General features: G+C 41.1%; 7 protein-coding genes across 7 annotated transcripts; 3 read left to right on the top strand and 4 right to left on the bottom strand.

Annotated features, from left to right (window-relative positions):
* Nucleotides 1-141: 141 nt before the first annotated feature.
* On the bottom strand, nucleotides 142-3,149 carry EAE97_008316 (uncharacterized protein; the record flags this gene model as incomplete). The annotated part of the gene is made up of 9 exons (XM_038878830.1): nucleotides 142-725; nucleotides 783-1,249; nucleotides 1,300-1,574; nucleotides 1,621-1,844; nucleotides 1,892-2,271; nucleotides 2,324-2,451; nucleotides 2,516-2,807; nucleotides 2,859-2,903; nucleotides 2,950-3,149. The coding sequence occupies 9 exons, from the start codon at nucleotides 3,147-3,149 to the stop codon at nucleotides 142-144; spliced, it is 2,595 nt and encodes an 864-aa protein (XP_038730510.1).
* Nucleotides 3,150-3,388: 239 nt separating this feature from the next.
* EAE97_008315 (uncharacterized protein) lies at nucleotides 3,389-4,254 on the bottom strand. The gene is made up of 4 exons (XM_038878829.1): nucleotides 3,943-4,254; nucleotides 3,834-3,890; nucleotides 3,528-3,771; nucleotides 3,389-3,465 (listed from the first exon to the last, which is right to left on the bottom strand). The coding sequence occupies exons 1-3, from the start codon at nucleotides 4,133-4,135 to the stop codon at nucleotides 3,620-3,622; spliced, it is 402 nt and encodes a 133-aa protein (XP_038730509.1). The 5' UTR covers nucleotides 4,136-4,254; the 3' UTR covers nucleotides 3,389-3,465; nucleotides 3,528-3,619.
* A 356-nt stretch (nucleotides 4,255-4,610) lies between these two features.
* EAE97_008314 (uncharacterized protein) lies at nucleotides 4,611-6,658 on the top strand (the record flags this gene model as incomplete). The annotated part of the gene is made up of 7 exons (XM_038878828.1): nucleotides 4,611-4,770; nucleotides 4,918-5,130; nucleotides 5,182-5,250; nucleotides 5,307-5,650; nucleotides 5,752-5,857; nucleotides 5,910-6,135; nucleotides 6,190-6,658. 7 exons carry the CDS (start codon nucleotides 4,611-4,613, stop codon nucleotides 6,656-6,658), a joined length of 1,587 nt encoding a protein of 528 aa, XP_038730508.1.
* An 822-nt stretch (nucleotides 6,659-7,480) lies between these two features.
* EAE97_008313 (uncharacterized protein) lies at nucleotides 7,481-8,861 on the bottom strand (the record flags this gene model as incomplete). The annotated part of the gene is made up of 2 exons (XM_038878827.1): nucleotides 7,481-7,853; nucleotides 7,939-8,861. The coding sequence occupies 2 exons, from the start codon at nucleotides 8,859-8,861 to the stop codon at nucleotides 7,481-7,483; spliced, it is 1,296 nt and encodes a 431-aa protein (XP_038730507.1).
* Nucleotides 8,862-9,453: 592 nt separating this feature from the next.
* On the top strand, nucleotides 9,454-9,858 carry EAE97_008312 (uncharacterized protein; the record flags this gene model as incomplete). The annotated part of the gene is made up of 1 exon (XM_038878826.1): nucleotides 9,454-9,858. The coding sequence occupies one exon, from the start codon at nucleotides 9,454-9,456 to the stop codon at nucleotides 9,856-9,858; it is 405 nt and encodes a 134-aa protein (XP_038730506.1).
* A 3,743-nt stretch (nucleotides 9,859-13,601) lies between these two features.
* EAE97_008311 (uncharacterized protein) lies at nucleotides 13,602-14,719 on the bottom strand (the record flags this gene model as incomplete). Its single annotated transcript, XM_038878825.1, has 2 exons — nucleotides 13,602-14,385; nucleotides 14,460-14,719. The coding sequence occupies 2 exons, from the start codon at nucleotides 14,717-14,719 to the stop codon at nucleotides 13,602-13,604; spliced, it is 1,044 nt and encodes a 347-aa protein (XP_038730505.1).
* A 5,424-nt stretch (nucleotides 14,720-20,143) lies between these two features.
* On the top strand, nucleotides 20,144-22,230 carry EAE97_008310 (uncharacterized protein; the record flags this gene model as incomplete). The annotated part of the gene is made up of 5 exons (XM_038878824.1): nucleotides 20,144-20,270; nucleotides 20,408-20,489; nucleotides 20,542-21,433; nucleotides 21,482-21,952; nucleotides 22,006-22,230. 5 exons carry the CDS (start codon nucleotides 20,144-20,146, stop codon nucleotides 22,228-22,230), a joined length of 1,797 nt encoding a protein of 598 aa, XP_038730504.1.
* Between the last annotated feature and the right edge of the window lie 942 nt (nucleotides 22,231-23,172).

The following is a 23,172-nucleotide window of genomic DNA, read 5'->3' as shown; positions in this document are numbered from 1 at the left end:
ATTCATTAGGTTTTGACGAAAAGTTGGCTTGCTTCTATTTTGATAATAGTCTTCAACGTTCTTCCCCGCCGATCCTTAGAGAATAAAAATTCTCAACATTCCTTTTCTATAACACTATTCCTACAATTCTACTACCTTCCCTTAACTCAGCATCCTCCCCAAAGACCACAATCCTCCACCAACTAACACATTTCCTCCCAAATGCATCCCCGCACTCCAAGCCATGGTATACAAAAATTTGGGACTAAAAACTGTCCAAATAAAAAGATGCGTTCTCAATACCGTACAGGCTGTCATCGTCGCCGTCAAGCTACTCGCTATGAATACTGTTAAGAAGGTTATATGATTACTCCAAACACTCTTTCGCTTCACTCCGCCCTTTTCCCATAACTTCAATAGTAGGAGATTACCAGCTGATGTGAAGTAAAGAGGGCCAGCCCAATTAGAGACGAAGATCAAGACGCCGACTGCGAAGACGTTGTAGGAATCAACGCCGTTATAGGCAGATGAGAGGTCGATTGATGAAATCGCGTTTGAGTTTCCGAGAGCAAAGAAGGAAGTTTGTTGTAGGAGGAGGGTGGTAGTTGTGATCTCTATGAGGGAGAGATCAAGGGTTGAGAGAAGTGAGTATTGAAGTTCAAAGACTAGAATCAGGGGGATGTTGGTTGCGCGAGTTTGAGTGATTAAAAGCAGAACTATGAGGTCATGAATCGTGCGCATGGGAACTTGAGTTTGGTTAGTTTCGAGAGCACTTGCAGTGGCAGCAAAGAAAAGGAACTTACCATTCTGGCGTTTAACTGATAGGCTAAAACTAGATAATAAGGTGTATACCAGACAAGATGCAATCCCAATGAAGACCAATCTTGCCCGGAGAACAAGCGGGATACCAGTATCATTGTCTGCCATAGTCTTCGCTATACCTGCAAGAAGTTCAGGTGAATCTTCATTTGTAAATGCAAGTTTGAATGTAATTGCTGCGGTCGCCAAAAGTGTTGAGATGACACCAGCAAGGATTTGTGGGAAACGAGAAAATCCTTTACTGGCGAGTGATTGAAGGTTCCAAAGATATGTAGCGCCTACAAGTGTCCATAGAGTCAATCGATGTTGAGAGAAAAATGTTCGAGCGATATCAGGATCGCCAGCGAATTTCTGGCCTGTTTGATTCCAGCGTCTAGAAATTCTGGTGGCGACGAGAATCATTACAGAGCTGATGCTCAATAGCCAAAGTCCATGAAATTGGCGACGTATACTAGGAGTTTATTAATTTTGAATTCAAGGGCAAAATTAAAAGAACCATACTTCTTGATCGATAAGAGAAACAACCACCCTGTAGTCGTCCAATACCAGAAATGCTGTTCCTCTTCCACATAACTACTAGCAAACATCATAATACCGTAGGACAAGCAGGTAGCTATAAATGGAATGCTGGCTTTAAGATTGTTCAGAATGAATGGCCTTGCCGCCACCCCTGCCATAACTGAAGCCAGAGCAGCAATAACTTGACCAGTAATCAACTTTTTGACATCATAATTACTAGCAGTGCCACTCATCAGCTCTTGAGCTTCCTTCAACCACTAAAACTTTGTTAGATATTGAACATGATCATGAAGTAAGACCTACCTTTGTTACGGCCGCGACCCATACAGCGTGATCTTGCTGGTTAGCTTGAAGACCAACCAGGCCTTTGGTAATGCTTCTCCATTGGCATGCCAAGTCATCAACACTACTTGATAGTTGGTGGCAGTTCTCGGAAGGCCCTTCGTTTTCAAACGATGGAAATGTTGCAGTGACAACGCTGAGAATCTGTCTAGCATTTCTCAATAAAATTTGAACACGGTCGTTTCCTGCTCAAAATTAGCGAACGAGCTTGACTGTGAATAGACAAACATACTTTCAGGCCAGAATAGTAAGAAATCATCAATGAATGCTCCTAAATTATTTTTTGGTATAGGCAATCCAAGTAGAGCCCCAAGTGTAGGAGCAATATCAGACTGTTCAACAGTTTTATAATACTGGAATTCCTCTTCAAATGGAGCAGGTACCTCGAGCCGCTGACGCTCATGCCTGAGGTCCTCAAATTTTGGCGACATGAAGACGAGAGCTGGGGAGGTTTCTCCTGGAGCAGATCCACCATGATTACCAGCATCATTCATTCCGTGATCACCACACAACACCAAAAGGGTCGAGCTCAAGTAATCTTGAGCTTCCATATTCTCATAGATCAACCGGACAATACCATCCATCTCTTGCTGTTTGGGAATCATATTCGGGCTAGTCAAGGGATTAGTCTCCCGTGTAAAAATCTCACCATAGGAAATCTCACCTCCGTGGACCTGCTTTATGACCGATATGATCTAGTCCAAGGTAGTGGAGAACCATGGTATTCCAATCATCCTTCATCAACTCCTCCGGAACATGTCTGGTCACATTATTGTCCACTTCAGTGAAATCCTAACAGAAATTTATATTCAGCTACATTCATTCTATGTACATTCTCAGCCACTGGATCACTGACCGAAACAAAGAAGCTTGAAGTTCCATCTGCTCTGTCAAAAGTTTCTGGGAACAGCTTCAACCAAGTATCATCTCCATACATGATCATCTTTCCTCCTCCTTTTGCTTTCATTTGCGCCAGCCATGTATCTTGAGTCGCCAGAGAAGAAGATGTATCGGATTCAGCAAAATTCAGAATCACGTCGAGAAATGAAGGTATAGAACCCGTTGTTATGGCTTTTATTCTGGGCATAGTAATGGTAGGAGATGTCGCATGAGCTGTGAATGGAAGAGCTGCGCCATTTGAAATGAGACTGTGGAAAGAGTTAGTACGGTTTAAACAAGGTTGCAAATATGCGATCAACCTTTGAGTAAATTGGAACCCTGAATTGTTTGAAAATACAAAGTCGCTGTTAAGGTTAGCTTTGATGCCAAACTCTGCTTCAGAGCTTCTACCTTCTCAGCGCATCAACAACCATGAAGATGACCTTATCGAATGGAGCTTCTGGGGGAGTACCATATTCCAGAGACTCATACTGTGCCAATCCAGATAGAAAGGGCTTGTAAGGAAAGAAACCACTAGCAAATATCAATATAGCAATTGGAATGAGAACATTTGCTACTACGAGCAAAGAGTTTCGTATTCTTGAGGCCATCTTGTGCCTTTTAGTCCTGACCCATTGATTGCTTGTGTGGAATCAATGATATGTTAGCTTAAGAATAAGACAACTATGTAGTTCAAACGATTCTCTGCCATTTGTATTTATGTAAGAGAATAATTTAAGAAGTTCGTATTGAGAGAAGCTAGGTGTCAGGTTGGCGAACGCGTTTTGGCGTCTTGGATAAGAAATCCTTATCAGTTGACATGGATAATAAATCAGATATTTTTTGTGCAATGCATGTGTGAGGGGAAGGGTCTTTTGTATACTGGAGACGGCGGAAAGGTTGAAACTTTCGAATTCTTGGTATAATCTAACATCTCGAAGTCTTTAGAACTACTCCTCAATTTTTATCTGCCAGAAGGTGTAACAAACCCCTCACCATGAACTCCATGCCCCCCAAAACCAATAGTCCGATGCGCCTATAAATTATAATTGATTTTCGACTTTCAGCATCTCAATGCACCTCAATAGATCTTTTGCTTTCTGCCTCCTCCTACTTTCTTGCCGTTCTTGTAGGTAGTGAAAGTCATCTGGGATTTGCGACTGCTAACTCTTCTCTTCGAAATGCGGTTCTTTGACTTGGAGCCAACCTTGCTGATGGCATCTACCTCCATTTCTGCAGTTTCATATGTCAGTCAAAGATTCGAGTAGGCGGTAGATTGTGAAGTCTTAAAATACCTTCGGATGGCTTCTCTTGAGCGGCGGCGGTGGCTTTCGAGGTGTCTTTTGCAGATGCTAAATAGAAGATTAGAGAACAAATCCTTCGAAAGGAATGTTTATTTCATACCCTCTTCGTCCTTTCCCTCTTTTACTTCCATGCTCACATCTTCTGTCTTCGCTGATGGCTTTGGTTGTGAGATCAATTCCATAAGTTTCGCATTCAATCTCTCTGCTCGTGCATTCTCGACCGGACCAAAGACTTTGGCTTTTAAGGCGGAATTATTTGCCTTGATAGAACTTGAGCGCGCACCCTTAGCCATTTTTGTGTTTGAATATGATAAGATATTGTAGAGTATTGTTGAATGTTGTGGCAGATTGTAGAAAAATCAATGTAAACTTCTTCTTCTCCAAATAGCGCAATGAATGATTTTGATAGATTTCCATTCACTCACTCGATTAATCTTTTATCTTAGCGGCAAAATCTAAATCCAGTAAATTTATTCTGCCACGTACTCATCATTTACCGCCTGCCTAATCCAGCTTCGTGATCTCCTTCTATTACGACTCGGAGTTGAACATTGAATTTCACAATTTATTCTACGACAAGAAAGGCGAAAGAGCAAAGGAGTATTTGGAAGAACAAAAACAAAGATCAATTTGTTGCCATCGTCAATACCGTAAGGAAAATCGACATCTCACTCTTTACAATTTCACATCTATTCACCATTTCTAAGACTTTCAAAACTCCTCAAAAACTAATTGTTTAGCTTGTTCAGCACCATCCAAGGATAGGAAATGGCCTCGATGGGGGGTGGTAGTTTCCTCGACCCAGAACCATATGTACGAAAGGTGAAAAATGGTGGCATGCTCAACCAAACACTGAAGAACATATGTTTAGCTGAGGATATGAAAGTAAATGGCGTCAAGGCAGAATTACAGACGAGAATTGTTGATAGTAAGTCGTTTGCATCTTGAAGGAGTTGATAATCGCATCGCGAATTGCCGCACTGCGTAGTCTCAAACTACAGTCTACCGGCGCAAGATTCTACAACAGCTGGTAAGGAGAGAGAATAAAGCTGACGATTTACTTCTTTCGCTATAGGAATCAGACTCTATGCGAATGCGCCAGACCAAATCAAATTCAATCGGCTAGGGCGTATTATAGATCATCCAGAGATTGTAGCTGCTGGAGTGCACTCACGTCCATATCAAGGATCAGCTTCTCCAGCTGCCAATTCGATTCCCAACGGCGCAACAAATTATTCTGCACCTAGAGCAGCTATGCAGCCTTATAAGCCGATGGGTTATGGAATGAGTATATGAGCCCACGATATTAGGATTATGCGCCCGATCTAATTATGCATAGAGCTTGAATTCAAACCAAGTCCATTTTACGACATCGTCGAGCAAATTGGAGAGGTCAAATTGTGTGATGGTAGATACGGTCCTTTCCTAGGTTTTATCTAAACTATGCTAATAATGATTAAATAGCCATGAATCAACATCGCCATACCGTCAACATACCAGTCAAAGCTCAGAACCATCCGATCTTGTCAAAGGCCCAAAACGACCCCACGTTGAGAGTAATGATATTCTGTGCGAGCGAAGGCAATGGGAGACATGATATTGCTTTCCCTCATCAATCAGAGGTCAAAGTGAATGGAGGAGACGTAAAGGCAAACTTGAGAGGATTGAAAAACAAGCCTGGATCAACTCGACCGGTGGATATCACCAAGGAACTGAGGTTGAAGGTTCTTGGATATCAAAACACCGTCGAGATGACCTATGCGTTGACTACAAAGGCAGGTCTCAATGCAGCTTTCGTAGCATCAGAGGTGAATAAACACCATGCAATCCTACCATGTTTTTCTCCAGGATTTACAATGTGTTTATTAACTTTTGTTCCGCTAAATTGCAGTGCTAACAAAAATTTCAGAAATTCTATTTGGTTTTATATGTGGTCAAGTTAATTCCTGTCCCAGACTTGGTGAAACGATTACAGGCTGGCAAGAAAATTACAAGGGAATCTGTGATCAACGATAGTAAGATGTCCTTCCCTCAAAATTTGTGTTCTAGAACCTAATTTTACACAAGTGATCAATAAATCACGAGATGCGGACATTGTGGCCACTGCTTCAGTTCTATCATTGAAGTGTCCATTGTCAACTTTAAGAATTGATTTGCCTATTCGATCAGTATCGTGTAGGCATAACCAATGTTTTGATGCTACTTCCTATCTTCAATTACAAGAACAAGGACCAACTTGGCTATGTCCAATATGCAATAATTCTGCACCTTTTGATACATTAGTCGTTGATGAGTAAGTTAATTGTCCTTTCATAGGCTGGATCACGTTTGCTGACAGATTTCAAAGATACGTCAAGGATATATTACAAAACACATCAAGATCCGTTGATCAAGTCACAGTTGAACCAGAAGGACAGTGGAAACTCTACAACAGACCCGATGCCATGTCATCACGACCCGGTGTAGCTTCAAGCGATTTCTCCGATGACGATGATGACTTGATCGAAGTCTCCCCAGGTGGAAGGAAGGCCAGTACACCAATTGCCAAGAATGGAACCTCAAACGGCACTTTGAATCAAGCACAAAGTAGTCGCGACTCTTTATCGGCAGCACCATCCAATCGATCTAATCCATTAAACTTATCAGCAGGTGGTAAAAGACCCATCTCGGAAGTTATTGATCTATGCAGTAGTGATGAAGAAGAAGAATCGCCTGCAAGGCCTCCACCGAAAAGGCAAATGACTTCGTCATTCTCTGGACCAAGTTATTTAAGCGGTGTAGCACCTGTTCCTAGACCGAGTTACCTGGATTCTTGACTGGAACAGGTGTTAGCTAGGGAAGAGTAGATTCACAATATTTTTGCTTTTTAGCATCCGTGATTTCTTTTCGAACCTGTTTTCCCTAGCTACCTAATTCCTTGTACGATATTTCTTTTAATTCTTGAACATGGTTGGTATGATACGAGATGGGCGTTTTGGAGGCTATGATGACTTTTTCTGGAATAAATTTGCTTCGGTCTGCATCTGGCTGGGATGGATAGGTTGGATTACCAATGATTTGCTTGGCAAGCCATGGGAAATGCAGCGAATGGAGTTTTATGGTAGGATGGATCTGGGACGATGAGGTCAAAGATATAATTTGCAGCTTGCTAGTCGCTGATTTATGAATTGGCTACCTAGTTTCTTCTGGAATCAACGGATGTATGAGATGCCGGCCATGAGTTGTGGGCTTTGAGTAGTAGATTAGGGGGAAGAAGTGCATATCTACATAGGTATCTTCGAGGACTCTCGTGAAATATGAAATATACCTTAAAGGATGGGACTCTCCCTTCAGGATGAGTAATAATGTGATATAATTCCTATCATTGACACGACGAATATAGTACATGTTCCGAATCACACAGAGATTAAAACTTCTTGTAACATATGCCTCTGTCACTCAATCGCTGGTCTGAATGAATAGGTGTGCCGTACGGATCTACCCATTTTCCTGAAAGAGAACAAGTGACCACTTTTAAATTCGAAATTTCATTGTCGATGGCAAAACTTTTGTAAATATAATACAGATACTTTGTTCATATCGAACATTTCATGTCCTTCCAACCAACGATCTCGCGCCCACCTACCTTTAAAATACTTTTACTTCCTCTGGGCAAATTCATGAATCCACGCTGCCAACTTCTCCGCTCCCTCCAAGGTAATAGTATTATAATTACTGGCTCTAATACCACCTACACTTCTGTGACCTTTCAGACCCGTCAAACCTCTCTCGGTGGCACCTGCTAAGAATGACTTTTCGGCTTCAGAGATATCTTCCGATGCGGTGACGCGGAAACAGATGTTCATTCTTGAGCGGACAGAGACGTCGGGGACGACTTTGTAGATGGAGGGGTGGGCGTCGAGGGCGGTGTAGATGAGGGTGGATTTTTTGTTGGAGAGGGCTTCTTGCCCGGCGATGCCGTCGGGGTAGGTGGCGAGGAGTTTTTGGAGGACGAGTCCGGCGATGTAGACGCTGGGTGGGGTGTTAGTGGGAGGTTGGGTAGGGTAAGATAGGGTGGGCATGGGAAAGGGGGGGGGATAGAGATGGAGAGACTTACTCGAATATGCTCAAGGTGTTGTAGAGACTGTTGTTCTTGGCGATTGTTTCGTAGGAGAGAACAATGGGACCAATTGGTAATCCAAGTTTACGTAGGAGAGTTGGAGCCGGTGTTGCGACGACCGGGGGAAGGAGATTCTTTTTGATGATCACCACGGTGACTCCTGTACATCCCAAATTCTTCTGTGCACCGAAAAAGACGACAGAGAAATTCTTGACGGGAACTCGTCGCGAGAGGATATTGGAAGACATATCTGCTACTACGATGGGTTCGTCTTCTTCTCCATTTGGCTCTAGAGATTTTGGGAAGCCGGGGAACTCGACACCATCGACCGTTTCGTTGTCGCAATAGTATACCATTGCTGGATTCTTCGAGAGTTTCCAATCTTTCTCCTCGGGGATTTTTCCAAATTTCCCATCATTGATCTTTCGTCCATCTGCAACAATATTGACATGTTCCGCGCCTACTAATCTCGCTGCCTCCTGACTAGCTTTGAGAGACCATGATCCCGTAACCAAATAATCGATTTTAAGCTCCTCATCTACCGCCTTCTGAAGTTCCTTTACCAGCGCATCTTCTGGAATGTCCTTATCTGATGCAATGCCCAAACCCTTTAGAATCTTTTGTTTTCTCTTCTCGACCCAGACTCCAACTAAATTGTATATCGTTGCGGAAAACTCTCCACTGCCACCTCCTTGCATGAAGAGGATTTCATAATCGTCTGGAACCTCTAAGTATTTTGCCAAATCTGCTTTCGCGGTATTCAATACATTGGCGGCGAGCTCAGATCGATGCGAATGCTCTGCTAAACCAAGACCAGTACCGTTGTAATCTACGAGGGCTGCGGCTGCGGTTTCAAGGACATCGGTGGGGAGGAGTGCGGGACCAGCGCCGAAATAAGTGATTTCTGAGCGGGATGGCATTGTTGATTGAGTTGGCAAAAGGGATGAATGTGCTTGTGATTATGAGTTATATAGTTTATTCCAGATAATTGAATTGCGGTGAATGTTTTGAGACTTTGAGATTATTTCAATTGAATGGTTTTAAAGAAATGGAGTCAAATAATGACTCTTCAACTTTTGGGATGTATTAATGCTCGAATGATTCATATGGGTGGTGGGGTACTGTAGTGCCGCACTAATTCAGACTTAGATAACCTTAGTAATGGACCTCTCGCTTGGTGGGTTGGTACAGTAGTAGTGTACTCAGTAGTTCTTCAAGAGTTTCGATCGTTTCTCTGGTGCGAAAAAAAAAAAAGGTATAAATACTTTTGAACAGATTTCTTTTCCTTTCTTATTCATTACACAAAATCCTAATCACACAATTTTTAATTTTTAATTTTTAATCAAAAACCATTCTATGGTGAAAATTACACAGATTCTTCGATATCAACTCTACACCGAAAGATTACTTCTCCTATTCTCACAACCGAAAGAAAATTGTGCCAGTAGCAGTACATATTGAACATAAACTCCACTCCACTTCAGTCAAAAATCCACACACACGGACGTAAAAATGCGTGGTCACTACAATCCAATTCGATCTCTCATAACACATCCATGTCGTTCTCTCCCACCTATCCAGCCGAGATCTCGCGTCATTCAACCCCGCCATCTAGATTCCTCCCCCACAATTACACCTCAAACGAGAATTTATGAATGGTGGGCTAAGAAAATAAAGGGGGAGAAGTTTGCTTTCGGAAAGAGAATTCCTATTGCATTGGCTGTAGGAGGGCTTATTGGGGTTGTAGCAGATGAAAAGATTAGGGACAAATTGTTGAGAAGAGGAAAGGGGGGTGAAGGAGGAGATGGAGATGGAGGTGATGTAAATGGTATGCTGGCACCCATCATTGGACCTCGAAATAAGAGATGGTGGGATGATATTGTTTTTCAACTCGATGATGCTGTCGGATTTATCTAAGGATTGATTTTCTCCGATGGAATTTCGATTTTTAGAATCGAAGGAGGGAGGAATTTTTTGTCGCTTGTTTCTCGTCTATCGTCTGCCATTTACAGTATCATCCACCGTTCATTACCTACCATCTATCATCCAGAATCTACGAATTGCAAAAAAACACCAAAACTGAATCGATCGATCAATCATCCAGCAATTCAGAGACTAAAACTGCAAATTTTAATCGAATAGTTCTCCGTACTTGCCCTAAGATCTTAGTGCCGGCACGGCAAGAAACTTTTCCGGGACTGGTTTCTCTTTCAATATATCTTTTTCTTCTTCTTCTTCTTCTTCTTCGTTATTGAATAAGGAGTATTACTACACCACGTCGATCACTACTATCACACCTACTACTTCGAGTTCTTCAATAGTCAGACTACTACTTCAAATTGTATCGAGATTGTTATATGATGACAATCTCCGACACCAACACTCCAACATTATATCGCATACACTACACACACACACTATACATACACATATATACACCATATATATACTATACATACACACTACACATATATACTATACATACACACTATATATACACACATCATATTCATCAACCTATCTCAACCTATCCTACTCCTTTAGAAAATATCTATACACATAAAAGAAATGCCACCCTCACTCTTCCTTTGCAAAACAATCAAAACCCTCATTCGTCTCGACCGAGCTCTCTTTCCTCGTCCACCACCTTCATCCCATCTCGCTCATCTAGCTATCTGTTCATCATTGACAAATCCAATGAACAGAATGAGATTATGGTATTGGAAGAAAACACATATGCAGAGAAATTCAGCTGTGATTGATATTCCATTGCTTTTGGGAGTGAGCTTATTGGTGGGTGTTGAGGTGAGAGATATTTGGAGAGTGTCGAGGATGTCGAAGGTGTTGGAAATAGGATATGGGAGAGTGATAGAGGAATGGAGACAGAGAAGGAGGACTTGGATGAGGTTGAGTAATTATTTGGAGGGGAGAGTAAAGGGAAGGTGGAAGGAGTGTGCAATCAGCTGGGCCTATTCGTACATATGGTTGAAAGACTCATGTGGTGGTCAGCATGCCCACATCGTCACATTATCTAAGTATCTGTATACTATGGGTCAGGACGTATGAGATCCTCAACAATACCTATCCCACTCATCTCAAAACCTAGAAGTCAAAAGAACGATTTCAAGTTTCCACAGTTAGAAAAGTTAGATGGTATGAAATGGGCTGAAGTCGGAGTTGGTATTTAGACATCATGTGCTACACATGGCTATATCTATATTTTATAAAGGCATGAGGAGTTTTGGAATTTTTGGACTGCTACTGGTATACGGATGAGGCTGGGAGTTCTATTTTATAGATTGTGAATCATTGGATTGAAGTCTAGAATAGAAGTATTAAGTAGGATACTAGAAATTAATATATTTTTATCTCCTGCACACATATAGATGTACATACGTATAAGTTTTCATTTCCATTTGCACATATCTTCTATCTATCTACTGACTCACTACCTATAAATTCAACCCCCTGAGTAATAAGACTATGAAAATAACTGATATATATATAGATATTTCCTCTGTCTTGATTCATTGTTTTGAGGTTTATCTTTCATTATGCTCTAGATGTGTGTGAATGGATGGAAGTCTTTTTTTCAAGAGCTTTTACTATCTCATCATCTCACTATCTCATCTCATCCCTCTCATCCCTCTCATCCCTCTCATCCCTCTCATCCCTCTCATCCCTCAAACCCATTAACCCATTATCACATTAGACTACCTGCCTACCTATCCACCCACCCACCCACCCACCTTTCACCCTATAACCACCCCTTACAAGCCCCATAAACCTCATTGACTCCCCCTCATTACCTCCCCCTCTCTCTCTTTCCCCTTCCCTCTTTCTTCATCCATAACACAATCAAAACACTTCCATCAAACTAATTTCCCTATATGTATATATTTTATATATAAAATAAATACTAGGTTATCTTCAGAATGAAGGTTGTTGAACGTCTTTATTAATTTATTGCTGTATGGTCTATATATTAACCTTCTTTGTCTCCTCTTTCCTCCCATATCTCCTCCCATATCTTCTCTCGGAAGACAGAATTAGATATCCAACAAACAAACATAGTAAAACCTCTCATCATCATCGTCATCGTCATCAATCTCACTACTCTACCCTATACTCATCTTATTCCCCTCATTCTCTTCTATCTTATAATTTTATCACTTCACTTTATATAGATATTACAATTATACATAACAAGTGATATCAAAAAAAATCAACAAATCAAACAAAGCCCTTGACATTAAATACCCGCATACAATCCAGAAAACAAAGACAAAAAACTGTCTCGTCCCCCCTCATTCTCTCTCTCGCTTATCCTCCTTTTCTTCTCCTTTCCTCCTTTTCTGCTCCTTTCCTCCTTTCCTCCTCTACTTCTTTAACCCTTCCTTTCAAACATTCTATTTCAAATATCCTATTCCAAACATCCCACTCTCTCCTTGTACCTCTTCCACCCCCTATTCTCCCAAACTCTCTCTTTTTGATCTTCTTTCCTCCCTCTTCTTTATTCTCCCTCTCCTCTTCTCCCTTCTCTTCTCTTCTCATCCTCGCCTATCCCCCATCCCCTCTTGTATTCCTTCTCCCAACCTAGGCCAACCACTGCCCCCAGTCTCAATAACTCGAAGTTTAATCAATCAATCAAGTCAAATATATTAATACCTAACATCTAAATCCCAACATCGAGCTAATAGCTAGATAATGAAGTACATTCAAAACACCCATCTATCCATTTTTTCACTCATCTATTCCAGTTATGATTCTAGTCCATCTTCATCTCCCAGCCTCCATCCTCCAGTCGCACATCGCTAGGGTTCTCTGCTATCCATATATCCATCCAGCCCATCCCATGTTCACAAACCCAATTACATTCACAAACCCACCCGTACACACAAAAACCTTATAAAATACATATACAAAAACCACACCCAAAAACCACATATAAAAACTATATATAAAAACCATATACAAAACCCTTACACAAACCCCAACCCATGAACCAACCCATGAACCAACTCATACCTAAAAACCATACCTAAAAACCATACCTAAAAACTATATACAAAAACTATATACAAATCAAATATATAAATCTCATTTTATACACAAAAACCTCATATAAACTATACGCCCCAACCACACACAATATAAAATTCAAATTATAAAATTCAAATCTGACAAAATTAAAAATAAAGTAAAGTAGAGAGTAAAATGAATTAAAATAAAGTAAAATAAAGCACACAAGTGATCTAACATCTAACGAACCGAAAGACGAGAGATGAGAGATGAGATGAGAGATGAGGTAAAGTGATACAACTAGGAAAGACACAAAATATAGTCCATATCCCTATCCCTATCCTTTTACCATCAACCTTCATCTGGCTCATCACCCATCACCCATCATCTATCCATCCACATTAATATTTCTACCGTAATGTTTTATAACATTGGAACGCCTTCATATGCAATTCATCCCATCCATCCATCCATCCATCCATTATTCTCAAACTGACATGAATCTACATCAAAAATGCCATTTCATGTCATACCATGCAATATATACAATCAATGCATCATCCCCTTCCTTTCCCTTCCTCCCACTCCAAAGGCCATTTGACATATATACATGCCTTGCCAATCTTCAAAAGTTCAAACTAATTCATCTTCTTTTCCACTCCACCATAAACTCTATCATCCTCTCCTTCCGCCTCCAAAACCTGTTTCTCCATCTCCGCAACTTGTCTCTCCCACTCCTTTTGTCCCATCTTACTTTCTCTTCTAAAAAGTTCCTCATTTGGTTTTCTATAACTACCTCCCAATCTATCCCAAAGTGTTGTGTATTGACCATAATTATAATTAAAGTAAAGATGATGCATCGTATGACAAGCGGCTCCATTCAAAATTGGACTGTTGGCCACATATTCTCCATCATGAATAAAAACTGTCCAGACTTGTACGAAGAAGAAGAGACCGAGGTATGCGAATTTCTGAAGTGGGAAGATGAAGGGAAAGACGTGGTAAGGAAGAGATTGCATCCAGCCATCTACGGGATGAAAAGCAATTGAAGCGTAAGGAGTTGGCATAATCCATTTGTGATGTGGTTTGTGAAGTGTCTTGTATACGGAAGGATGATGGAGACCGCGATGGATGAAATAGACGAAACAATCTGTGAAGAGGAGGAAAAGTGGAAATTGGAACCAATTGTACCACATACCCGGTCCTTCAGATGTGAGATCGTATAGTTTGGAATAGCCTCTAACTTCTGCGAGGAAGAAGGGAGTGGTGAGAATGGACATCAAGGGCATCGAGTTACATGCTTGAGAGATTTCCATGCGAACTTGATTTTTGAGGAATTTGGGATGTTGAAAGGTAGTTTTATCGAAGACGAATAGGTACGAGAGAGTAGAGATTGTAAAGTAAATGGCTGCACCTGCGATCCTACAATTGAATTAAAATTAGTATTTGCTCATATCCTATACATCTTGAATCGCATTGGAAGTGAAGAAACATACCAAGTAATCAGGAACAATGAGAAAGCTTGTCGAAAAATATTATCTCTATCCCATTGACTGGTGTATGCCGCGTCTGACGGTTCAAACTGAAGAAAAGAATTCGAAGGATGATATTGCCATGTTGAAGCCGTTTTCGGATCGAGTAGTGTACCATTAATTTGTTCTCCAATGGCGTTCAAGAGTATAGGTTTGGCGGGGAGGAGAGCGGAATAGAAATGATCGAAGAAGTATTTGTCGGTGACTTCTAACGCGATATCCATGGTTTCAGAATGTCTGCAATGCAGAGATCTTTTTGTGAAAAGACAATTATCGATGGGAGTAGAAGGAGAAGTATATCGACTTCTTGAAGGGCGTCGAAAAGGTGGAAAATGTAGGGAAAGAGGAAGCCAAATGAATGGATTCTATATTTCCTATCCGTTCCTTTTTCTTTCCTTTAGTTTTCTGTTGAGTGAATAGGTATTGTTGTTGTAATCACCTAGGTAGGTAAATGACACACGGATTGAAAGCTTCGAAATGCAAAAGAAAGACTTGGTGAATATATCACCAGCGAGTGATCAAAGTTATTAAAGAGCAAGAAGGAAAAGGAAAGAAAAAGGAGAGTGGCGGTATGTTTTATTAAATTGATTTCGAATGTTGATGCGACAATCGGAAGTTTTGGAGGAGAAATGAGGATGGGATATGTATGTACTGTGATATCTACTAGGTATAGATATACCATACTAGGTAGGTATGGTAGTAGGGTAGATATATTTCAACTGTTTTCTCTCTAATCGAAAGACCCTCTTTTTCTTCTTTTCTAAATAGAATATAGCTAGTTTGTAGGTAATTACTGGATATATACGAGGTAAATTATAAAATATACAATTGATCCGATCCGATGTGACTATTTTAGAAACTCGAGAATGTGGATTTTAGGATTTTCGATTTTATTACAATTGACTAATAGAATTTCTTCAATCGTAGGAAATATCAATTAGAACTACCTACCTAGCATTAGATCTCCCTCTCTCCCTACCTAGATAATAAGGGGTTTGGGGGAAAAAAAAAAGAATTAAGAAAACCCCCAACTAAAATCCAATGAAGAAGTTAAGGTATCTTCAAATATCCTCAAATATTTACTAGATACCCATCGTACTAGATAGATATTCATCAAATCCCGCACGAATCAAAAGTCATTCACGATATCCGATCTGATAAAATTAGCTTCCTTTTCGTAACCTTGTACTTACACTCGAATAGTAATAAGTCTTCTCCATAAAACCTGGAATTTCTTACGAGAATCTTTCGTTTGTGGGTTGGTTGTGGGATTGTCATTCGAGTGAGTCTACCAGCAACACAACAGCTCACATAGATCCCGCGTTCCTTGTAGCTGGTACGTATTTACTGCGAAGTATGTAGGTCCCTAGGTAGATAGTACGACGGATGTTCTTCTCCTCCACATCTAGACAAAGGGGCCAGCAAGTTAGCCATGCAAAAGATCCATATGATGTGATTATAAGATCATAACTTCCGATCTATCCATCTATCCATCTCCCCATCCCTCGTCCTAGATACCTATCCAACCCATTCCCAAGCTTCCACACCCCCATCCCACACAAAAGATACGAACAAGAACGGCATCTTTGTTTTCCGGCGCCCTGGAATCAGCTCACTCATTCTTACTTCAGAGTGATCGGCCTCGACCAGGTACTTCGTACGTACTCCGTAGCTATGTACCAGGTAATGCCTGACGCATTCGGATATTTTCTCGCGCAACTTCCTCTCATTGGTGCATCGGTATATGGGTGCAGCTTATCTCCGTCTGTATGCGATTCGATTGTACCTGCTTTTGGAGGAGGGAGAAAGTTGGGGGGTTTTCTGGGTGGTCTCGAGGTGGTCGATGGATGTAGAGTATTGGTTAGAGTGGAATGGATGGATGGGATCTAATCTTATCTTTGGTTTGTCGGTATGTTATTGTGTAGATCTACCAGTATTCATTTATGTATTTATTTATGTATTTTTGTTTTCTTGTAAATGTGCTTATGAGATGAGGTAGTCGGCTTCAAGTATAATAACATTTAAGTTGGTATCTAGCTACGATTATTCTGATCGATCGTGGTATCAAATTCTGTCGTCGCTGTTGTTTAGTGTCTATTGGTCCATGATTACTATATTCAAGTAAGTATCCTTAGGGAATAACAGCTATACCTCTTGTGTTGGAAGACCTTGGATGAAGAGGAAAGAAGATCCCACAGCACTCAATTATCAATATCATATTTCCACCCTTTCACATTTCCATCTTTCCACCTTGTCTAACATCTGGAAATAGCTTCATGCAGAGAAGCCGAAGACTTGAACTTTTCAGACGGATTAATATTTTTATTGACTTTTACATTCATTGGTACTTGAAAACAATAAGAACATACTTAAGTAGTATCCCGAAGAAAAGAAAGAAAGCCCTGTTAATGAATATCAAAAATACCTCATGTCAGTTACAGAAATCTACGCCGATCTGTCACAATTCTGTTTCTTTCCTTAAAACTTCTAGAAACACCTTCCTTTTCTATATCCCTCAAGACCAAGGCATCCAAAACTCAAACCCCTATTCTTTACCCACTTGAGCCACTCTACAGTCAATAAGTTGCCAGTCACATGACCTTTCCCGTAACCGGCATTTTCGGTTAAGCAATTGATCCGGGGCCGTCAAACATGAATGCTTTTATGGCGCGAATTATTATCCCGTCCGAAAGGTTCCAGTTACACACACATCCTTCGTCTCTCCACCCATGTTTTACTTACCGATGATTGATACAATTCCGAGTGAAGGGTTTAGGTATGCTAAGTACGGCAAACCATAAACGTGATATTGATGTACAAGATAGTCTGAAGCGTTTGAATCCAGGGTGGCTCGGGTGGATGAGGTTCCCCTCAATAAGCACACGTATGCGAAATCATCACCTTTGGTTTAAACTTCAAAAAACTTACTTGTAACGATTTCTTGCAATGATATGATGTATTGGTGTGCGCTTGTTGAAAAAGGTTGATAATGAAGTGGTAATCTGAATCGACAGTCGTAACAGTGCCAGCTATTTCTTAGTATAGTCGTTAGTTTCAAAGTCAATTTAATGGATTCTCTCTAGAACGTGGCTGTAGAGGATGTTACCTAGTATCCTCTCTAGCCTATCCGCGACGAGAAGTACAAATTTGTGACGAAACGGGCAGCATCCTCCTCTCTGCATATCTCGTACCTACAGTGGCGTCTTGCTGATTTCAAGGATAGTTTTATGCCTCATTGAGAATAACTTGTGAAAGCTAATGCCCGTACATGCATACATGGGGGAACAAGATAATTAATCCATCTGCCTAGTACTTTAGTAAATAACATGCAAGCAATTGGAAGCCTACTTCGTTCGTACTCATGGTGCGCCTCTTGGTGATATAGGAAGGGTGTTGGTTGCATGTGGCCAGCTGTGATACTACCGAGGAATAATTGATTCACCAATGAGGTTATTCATAACGAATTCGTATGAACTTGACTCCTCAGAACCGGGGATTGTCGATATTGATAGGACTTTTACATTTTTGTTGATGAAAAATTGGACATCTAGTAGGTGTATCGACCGGTAAGTATGAGATATTGTTCCGGTCCGTCCGATATGAAGCATTCGGCAATGAGGAAAGGCACATTGCATTTGATTTCGATAATGAACCGAATATTGAATAAGATGTGCTTTGTCTTTACCTGGGCCGTGAACCGCGAGTGTATAGGTAGTACTTAATCAAATGATTGATGGGAAGAATGACTGACTGTAAACTCTGACTCTAAACTCCGATTAGGTAATTCTGCCCCTTCATTGTTATTTTTGCAGCGTGCAGATACTGATGAGTAGGAAGCCGTCTTGGATTATTTTTAATCATTCTACCCACAGAGTACAGGACTGGACTGGGTAAAGCAGTATCTACCTAGTACATACCTACCTACCTGGGTATGTCTTCGCTTATTTTCGGAAGGCGCATGCTTTTTGTCAATGACCCCACTCTCTCCCCTAGTTATCATCCTTGGATTCACATTTCGCCAGGATTACTTGACGGACTAAACAAGGATCAGCAAATGTGAGACAAGGTTTAAATTGTGGCAACTGTGGGTTAGGTGAGTTTGTGGGTTTGATCACATGACATGTGACATTTCGATCGATGGAAGTGCTCTAAGCGTTTTCATTAGTTTGCGAGTTTGCTTGATGAATCTTTACGATACTGGGACTGGGTCGACTGGGTAGATCAAGAGAGAGGGAGAGAGGAGGAGAGGAGGGGAGGAGAAGAGAAAAGAAGAGAAGAAGAGAAGAAGAGAAGAAGAGAAGAAGAGAAGGGAAATACTAGAAAAGCTTGACTTCCTTTACCTTCATTCAGCCCTGACTAATAAAGTGATGAATTCAGTCTTGTATACGATATCCATAGTATTAAACTTCCTTGATCTTACCATTGTCATTGTCATTGCCATTGCCATTGCTGTCTCTCTCTCCGTTCTGACCCTGATTTGACTTTTCTATCAAAAAATCCCAAAATACTATGCGTAACGCCATTTTGTCTGTGGTTCATGGTATATTGTGTGAGCTTTGCTTTGATCTGCTTTGATCTGATCTGATCCTCCTTTTTTTTCATCTTCTCCCTCTCTTAGTACCAATACGGAGGAAAGACTGACTAAATATCTACTTACCTACCTACCTACCTACCTACCTACCTGGTACTTATTAGTAATTTCTATCTTCTCCCCTACCGGTAGCCCTTTGACTATATACCTTTTTCTCTTACTACTCTATTACATACTACACATAGTACGGTACAGAATCTGAAGTTTGAATCGACTGAAAAGATTCATTCACCTCATTCACCTCTTTCACCTCTTTCACCTCTTTTTCGACCTCCACTTCTTTCCTAATTAGTACATCCATACCATAGGTACCGGTACATACCATACAATCCATCTATCACCACCACAACCACCACCACCACCACCACCATCCATCCATCCATTCATCCATCCATCCATCACCCACCCACACAAAACCTTACCTACTACCTACACCCTTCCACCTCACATCTCACATCTCACATCTCACATCCATCCATCTCACTCCATCCTCCAACCTCAATTAGTAAAATCCACTTTCACACCCACATCCTCACCCACCCACTTCAACATCAACAACATCAATCATATTCCTTTTCTCATCCCGAACATCATCAGCGTGGATCAATCAATAACCTTACTTAATTCAATCTTTATCAATTCATCTCTTCAATAACCAAAATTATTTTTTTTCGAATTGCCGAATGCGATTAATAGCTTTTTAATTTAGTGTTCACTTGGCATCATTGGAATAGGTGGTGTTGCGACAGATTGTAAGACCTAGGTAAATAAAAAAAAGTTGCAAACGCGCATTTCCACACTTCAATCACAACGTCAATCTATAAGCAAACTGTTGCGCACAATCAAAAGTAAGTACTTTACCAATCTCATCTCCCATCATCTTCATCTCTCTCTCATCTCTGCTTTTCTCGCCTGGGCGCAGCGCACTGAAAGAGATCGTGATGGTATCTCCAGAGAAAGCTGGAACCCTCAACCTTCCAATTTGAGTTTGCTGACCATCTGAAGACATATCATCCACAACAGTTTCGAAGTCGCATCAAAGCTCGATCAATACACGATGTCTATGTACAATCATCGCGGTTTGGGCCCTGCCCCAGGTACCGCTCGATTGAATGAATTATTGGATGGCATTCGCGCCGAATTTGATACACAACAACGAGCAAGTGGGGAATATGAACATAATAGTGAGTCGCACATCACCATGGCTAGGGAGGTGATCAGGATGATGAATGGCAGGATGAGGAAGGAATTCTTGGGAATCTCCGACTTGCTGTGGTCATGATCTAATATCCGGCGCGATGCTAATATCATGTCTTCTTAGTTGCACAACAAATACAGGAGATGCAAATGGTTAGAGAGAAGGTCTATCAAATGGAACAACAACATCTCTCTTTGAAGCAAAAGTAGGGTTATGGATTCATATAAGAGAAGGTTAATTTTGCTAACATTCAAAAGATATGACGAAGAAATTGCACGCCTTCGCCACGAACTCGAGGCCAGAGGAGGCGCTTCTCGTCCACCTGCTATGGGTGGCCCTCCACAACATGCTCCATCCCAAGCACCACCGGCAATCGGACATGGTCCAAGTAATCTTTTTGGAGGTATAATGGCTGGTCAAGCAGCTCAGGGAGGTCCAGGTTTGGCTCCTCCGCCACAACAACAAGATGCGCAAGGTCCACTTCCACCACACGCGATGCCACAACCACAAACAACCCTTCAAGGTCCTCCGCCAAATCAACAAGGTCCTTTCCAAGGTGGCTATCCTCCACAAGGTCCTCCACAGAATGGTCCATATGGTGCCCAACCTCCTCAATCAACCGCGTCTCCAGGTCCCGGTAAAGGAGGCCCACGCCAAAACCGTGGTCCAGGTGGCCCAGCAACTCCTCAAATGCCACAGCAATTGCCATACAATAACGATCCTAGACAATCACCACAAGTCGGTCACCCATTAGCTGGTATCGCTCGTGGACCTCAATATCCAGTCGGCAATGTGGGAAACGCTTTGGCAGAATTGGACCTCGAACGATTACCACCACAATTTAAGAAAGTAGAGGCCGATTGGTTCGCGATTTTCAACCCAGATGTTCCAAAGACTCTTGATGTTGATCTCGTTCATACTCTCATTCACGAATCCGTGGTTTGTTGTGTTCGTTTCAGTCATGATGGAAAATTTGTCGCAACTGGTTGCAATAGATCCGCTCAAATCTATGATGTCGTCAGTGGAAACAAAGTTTGCGTCCTTCAAGATGATTCTGTAGACTCCGTTGGAGATCTTTACATTAGAAGTGTTTGCTTTAGTCCAGATGGAAGATATCTCGCTACAGGTGCAGAGGATAAATTGATCAGGGTATGTTTTCCCCTCTTTTAAAACATTTCACGTGCTGACTATAAATAGGTTTGGGATATCGCTACACGAACAATTAGAAATACCTTCTCAGGACATGAACAAGATATCTATTCATTGGATTTCGCTCGTGATGGCCGTACCATTGCTTCCGGAAGTGGTGATCGTACTGTTCGTCTTTGGGATATTGAAGCTAGTCAAAACATTTTGACTCTTAGTATTGAAGATGGTGTTACAACCGTCGCCATCTCACCCGATACCAAGTACGTCGCTGCTGGTTCTCTTGACAAGAGTGTTCGCGTTTGGGATGCCGCTACCGGTTACTTGGTGGAAAGACTTGAAGGCCCAGATGGTCACAAGGACAGTGTGTATTCTGTTGCATTCGCACCCAATGGAAAAGACCTCGTTTCTGGAAGTTTGGATAAAACCATCAAGATGTGGGAACTTGTCGCTCCAAGAGGCGGTCACCCAAATACAGGTCCAAAGGGTGGAAGATGTCTACGTACATTTGAAGGACACAAGGTAAGCTACTATTCATTTTTATGTCCAATCTTTATGCTAATAAAATTTGATAGGACTTTGTTCTTTCCGTCGCTCTCACTCCAGATGGAGCTTGGGTTCTTTCTGGATCAAAGGATAGAGGTGTTCAATTCTGGGATCCAAGAACTGGTAACACTCAACTTATGTTACAAGGTCACAAGAACTCTGTTATTTCAGTGGCACCAAGTCCTTCAGGAGGTTCTTTCGCTACTGGTTCGGGTGATATGAGAGCGAGAATCTGGAGTTACAAGAACATCTAATAGACAGTTGATGTAATGAAGAACTTGTGATGGGAATGAAAGTAAGGAAAAATGAAAGAAAATGAAGAGGTTAGGAGAAGAAAAAATAAAAACATGGTATTGTATCATACCAAAGGCGAGGCGATCAATGGCGTACTTGGTATGTTGAACCTGGTGAATATGGTATCTGATTGACTCTTTATTCATTGAGAAGTTTTATCTTGGCAAGTTCATGGTGGACTGAAATGGCAATGTATCTCTGAGGGAGGTTTCTCATTTGGATGTTGGGGATGCGATGCATGCATGGGTTTCGTTTTTCTTATAGGAATCACTTGATGGGAAGGGGAGGGAGAAATGAAATATATTTGATATGATAGATCAATGAGATGTAATTTTTTTTCCAACAATGAGATGTGATATATTGTGCTGGGGTGCTTTGTAATATGTAGATGTGTTGTATGGTGAGAGGAGGTGGCCTAGGAGGTGGCCTAGGAGGTGGCCTGATTCATGCCTGAAGTGCTCGCAGAAGAAGAAGAAGAAGGAGGAGGAGGAGGAGGAGGAGGAGAAGAAAAGAACTGCGAGTTATCTAAATGAGTTTCTAATTTTATATTCTTGGGTTGGGTTGGGTTTGGAAAGCTGTAATGTTAAGGTTGTTTATTATATATGTTTAATATGATAGAGTCTATGATTGATTGGTTTATATTGTATGCCCAGGTGTATGTGTATATGTATGTACCTATGTAGAGTGAAGATTTTATATTTATATTTATGTTTGTTTTTTTTAGCAACGAGTTGGTATATAGGTATGTTTCGGAGCATAGCAAAAGAAACTTATGCATCGGATTTTATGGAGTTTTTTTTATATGGCGTATATAAGATTATATTCCATTTTTAATATTTACCTAGGTAGGGATGCAATTTGTATATGCTTATACGAGTATTATATAGTCATATAATGCGATT

Source organism: Botrytis byssoidea (genome assembly GCF_014898295.1).
Source record: "Botrytis byssoidea strain MUCL 94 chromosome Unknown BBYS_017, whole genome shotgun sequence".
Taxonomy (NCBI): domain Eukaryota; kingdom Fungi; phylum Ascomycota; class Leotiomycetes; order Helotiales; family Sclerotiniaceae; genus Botrytis; species Botrytis byssoidea.
The sequence above is the reverse complement of the archived record's forward strand: the minus strand, read 5'-3'. Positions and strand labels throughout refer to the sequence as shown.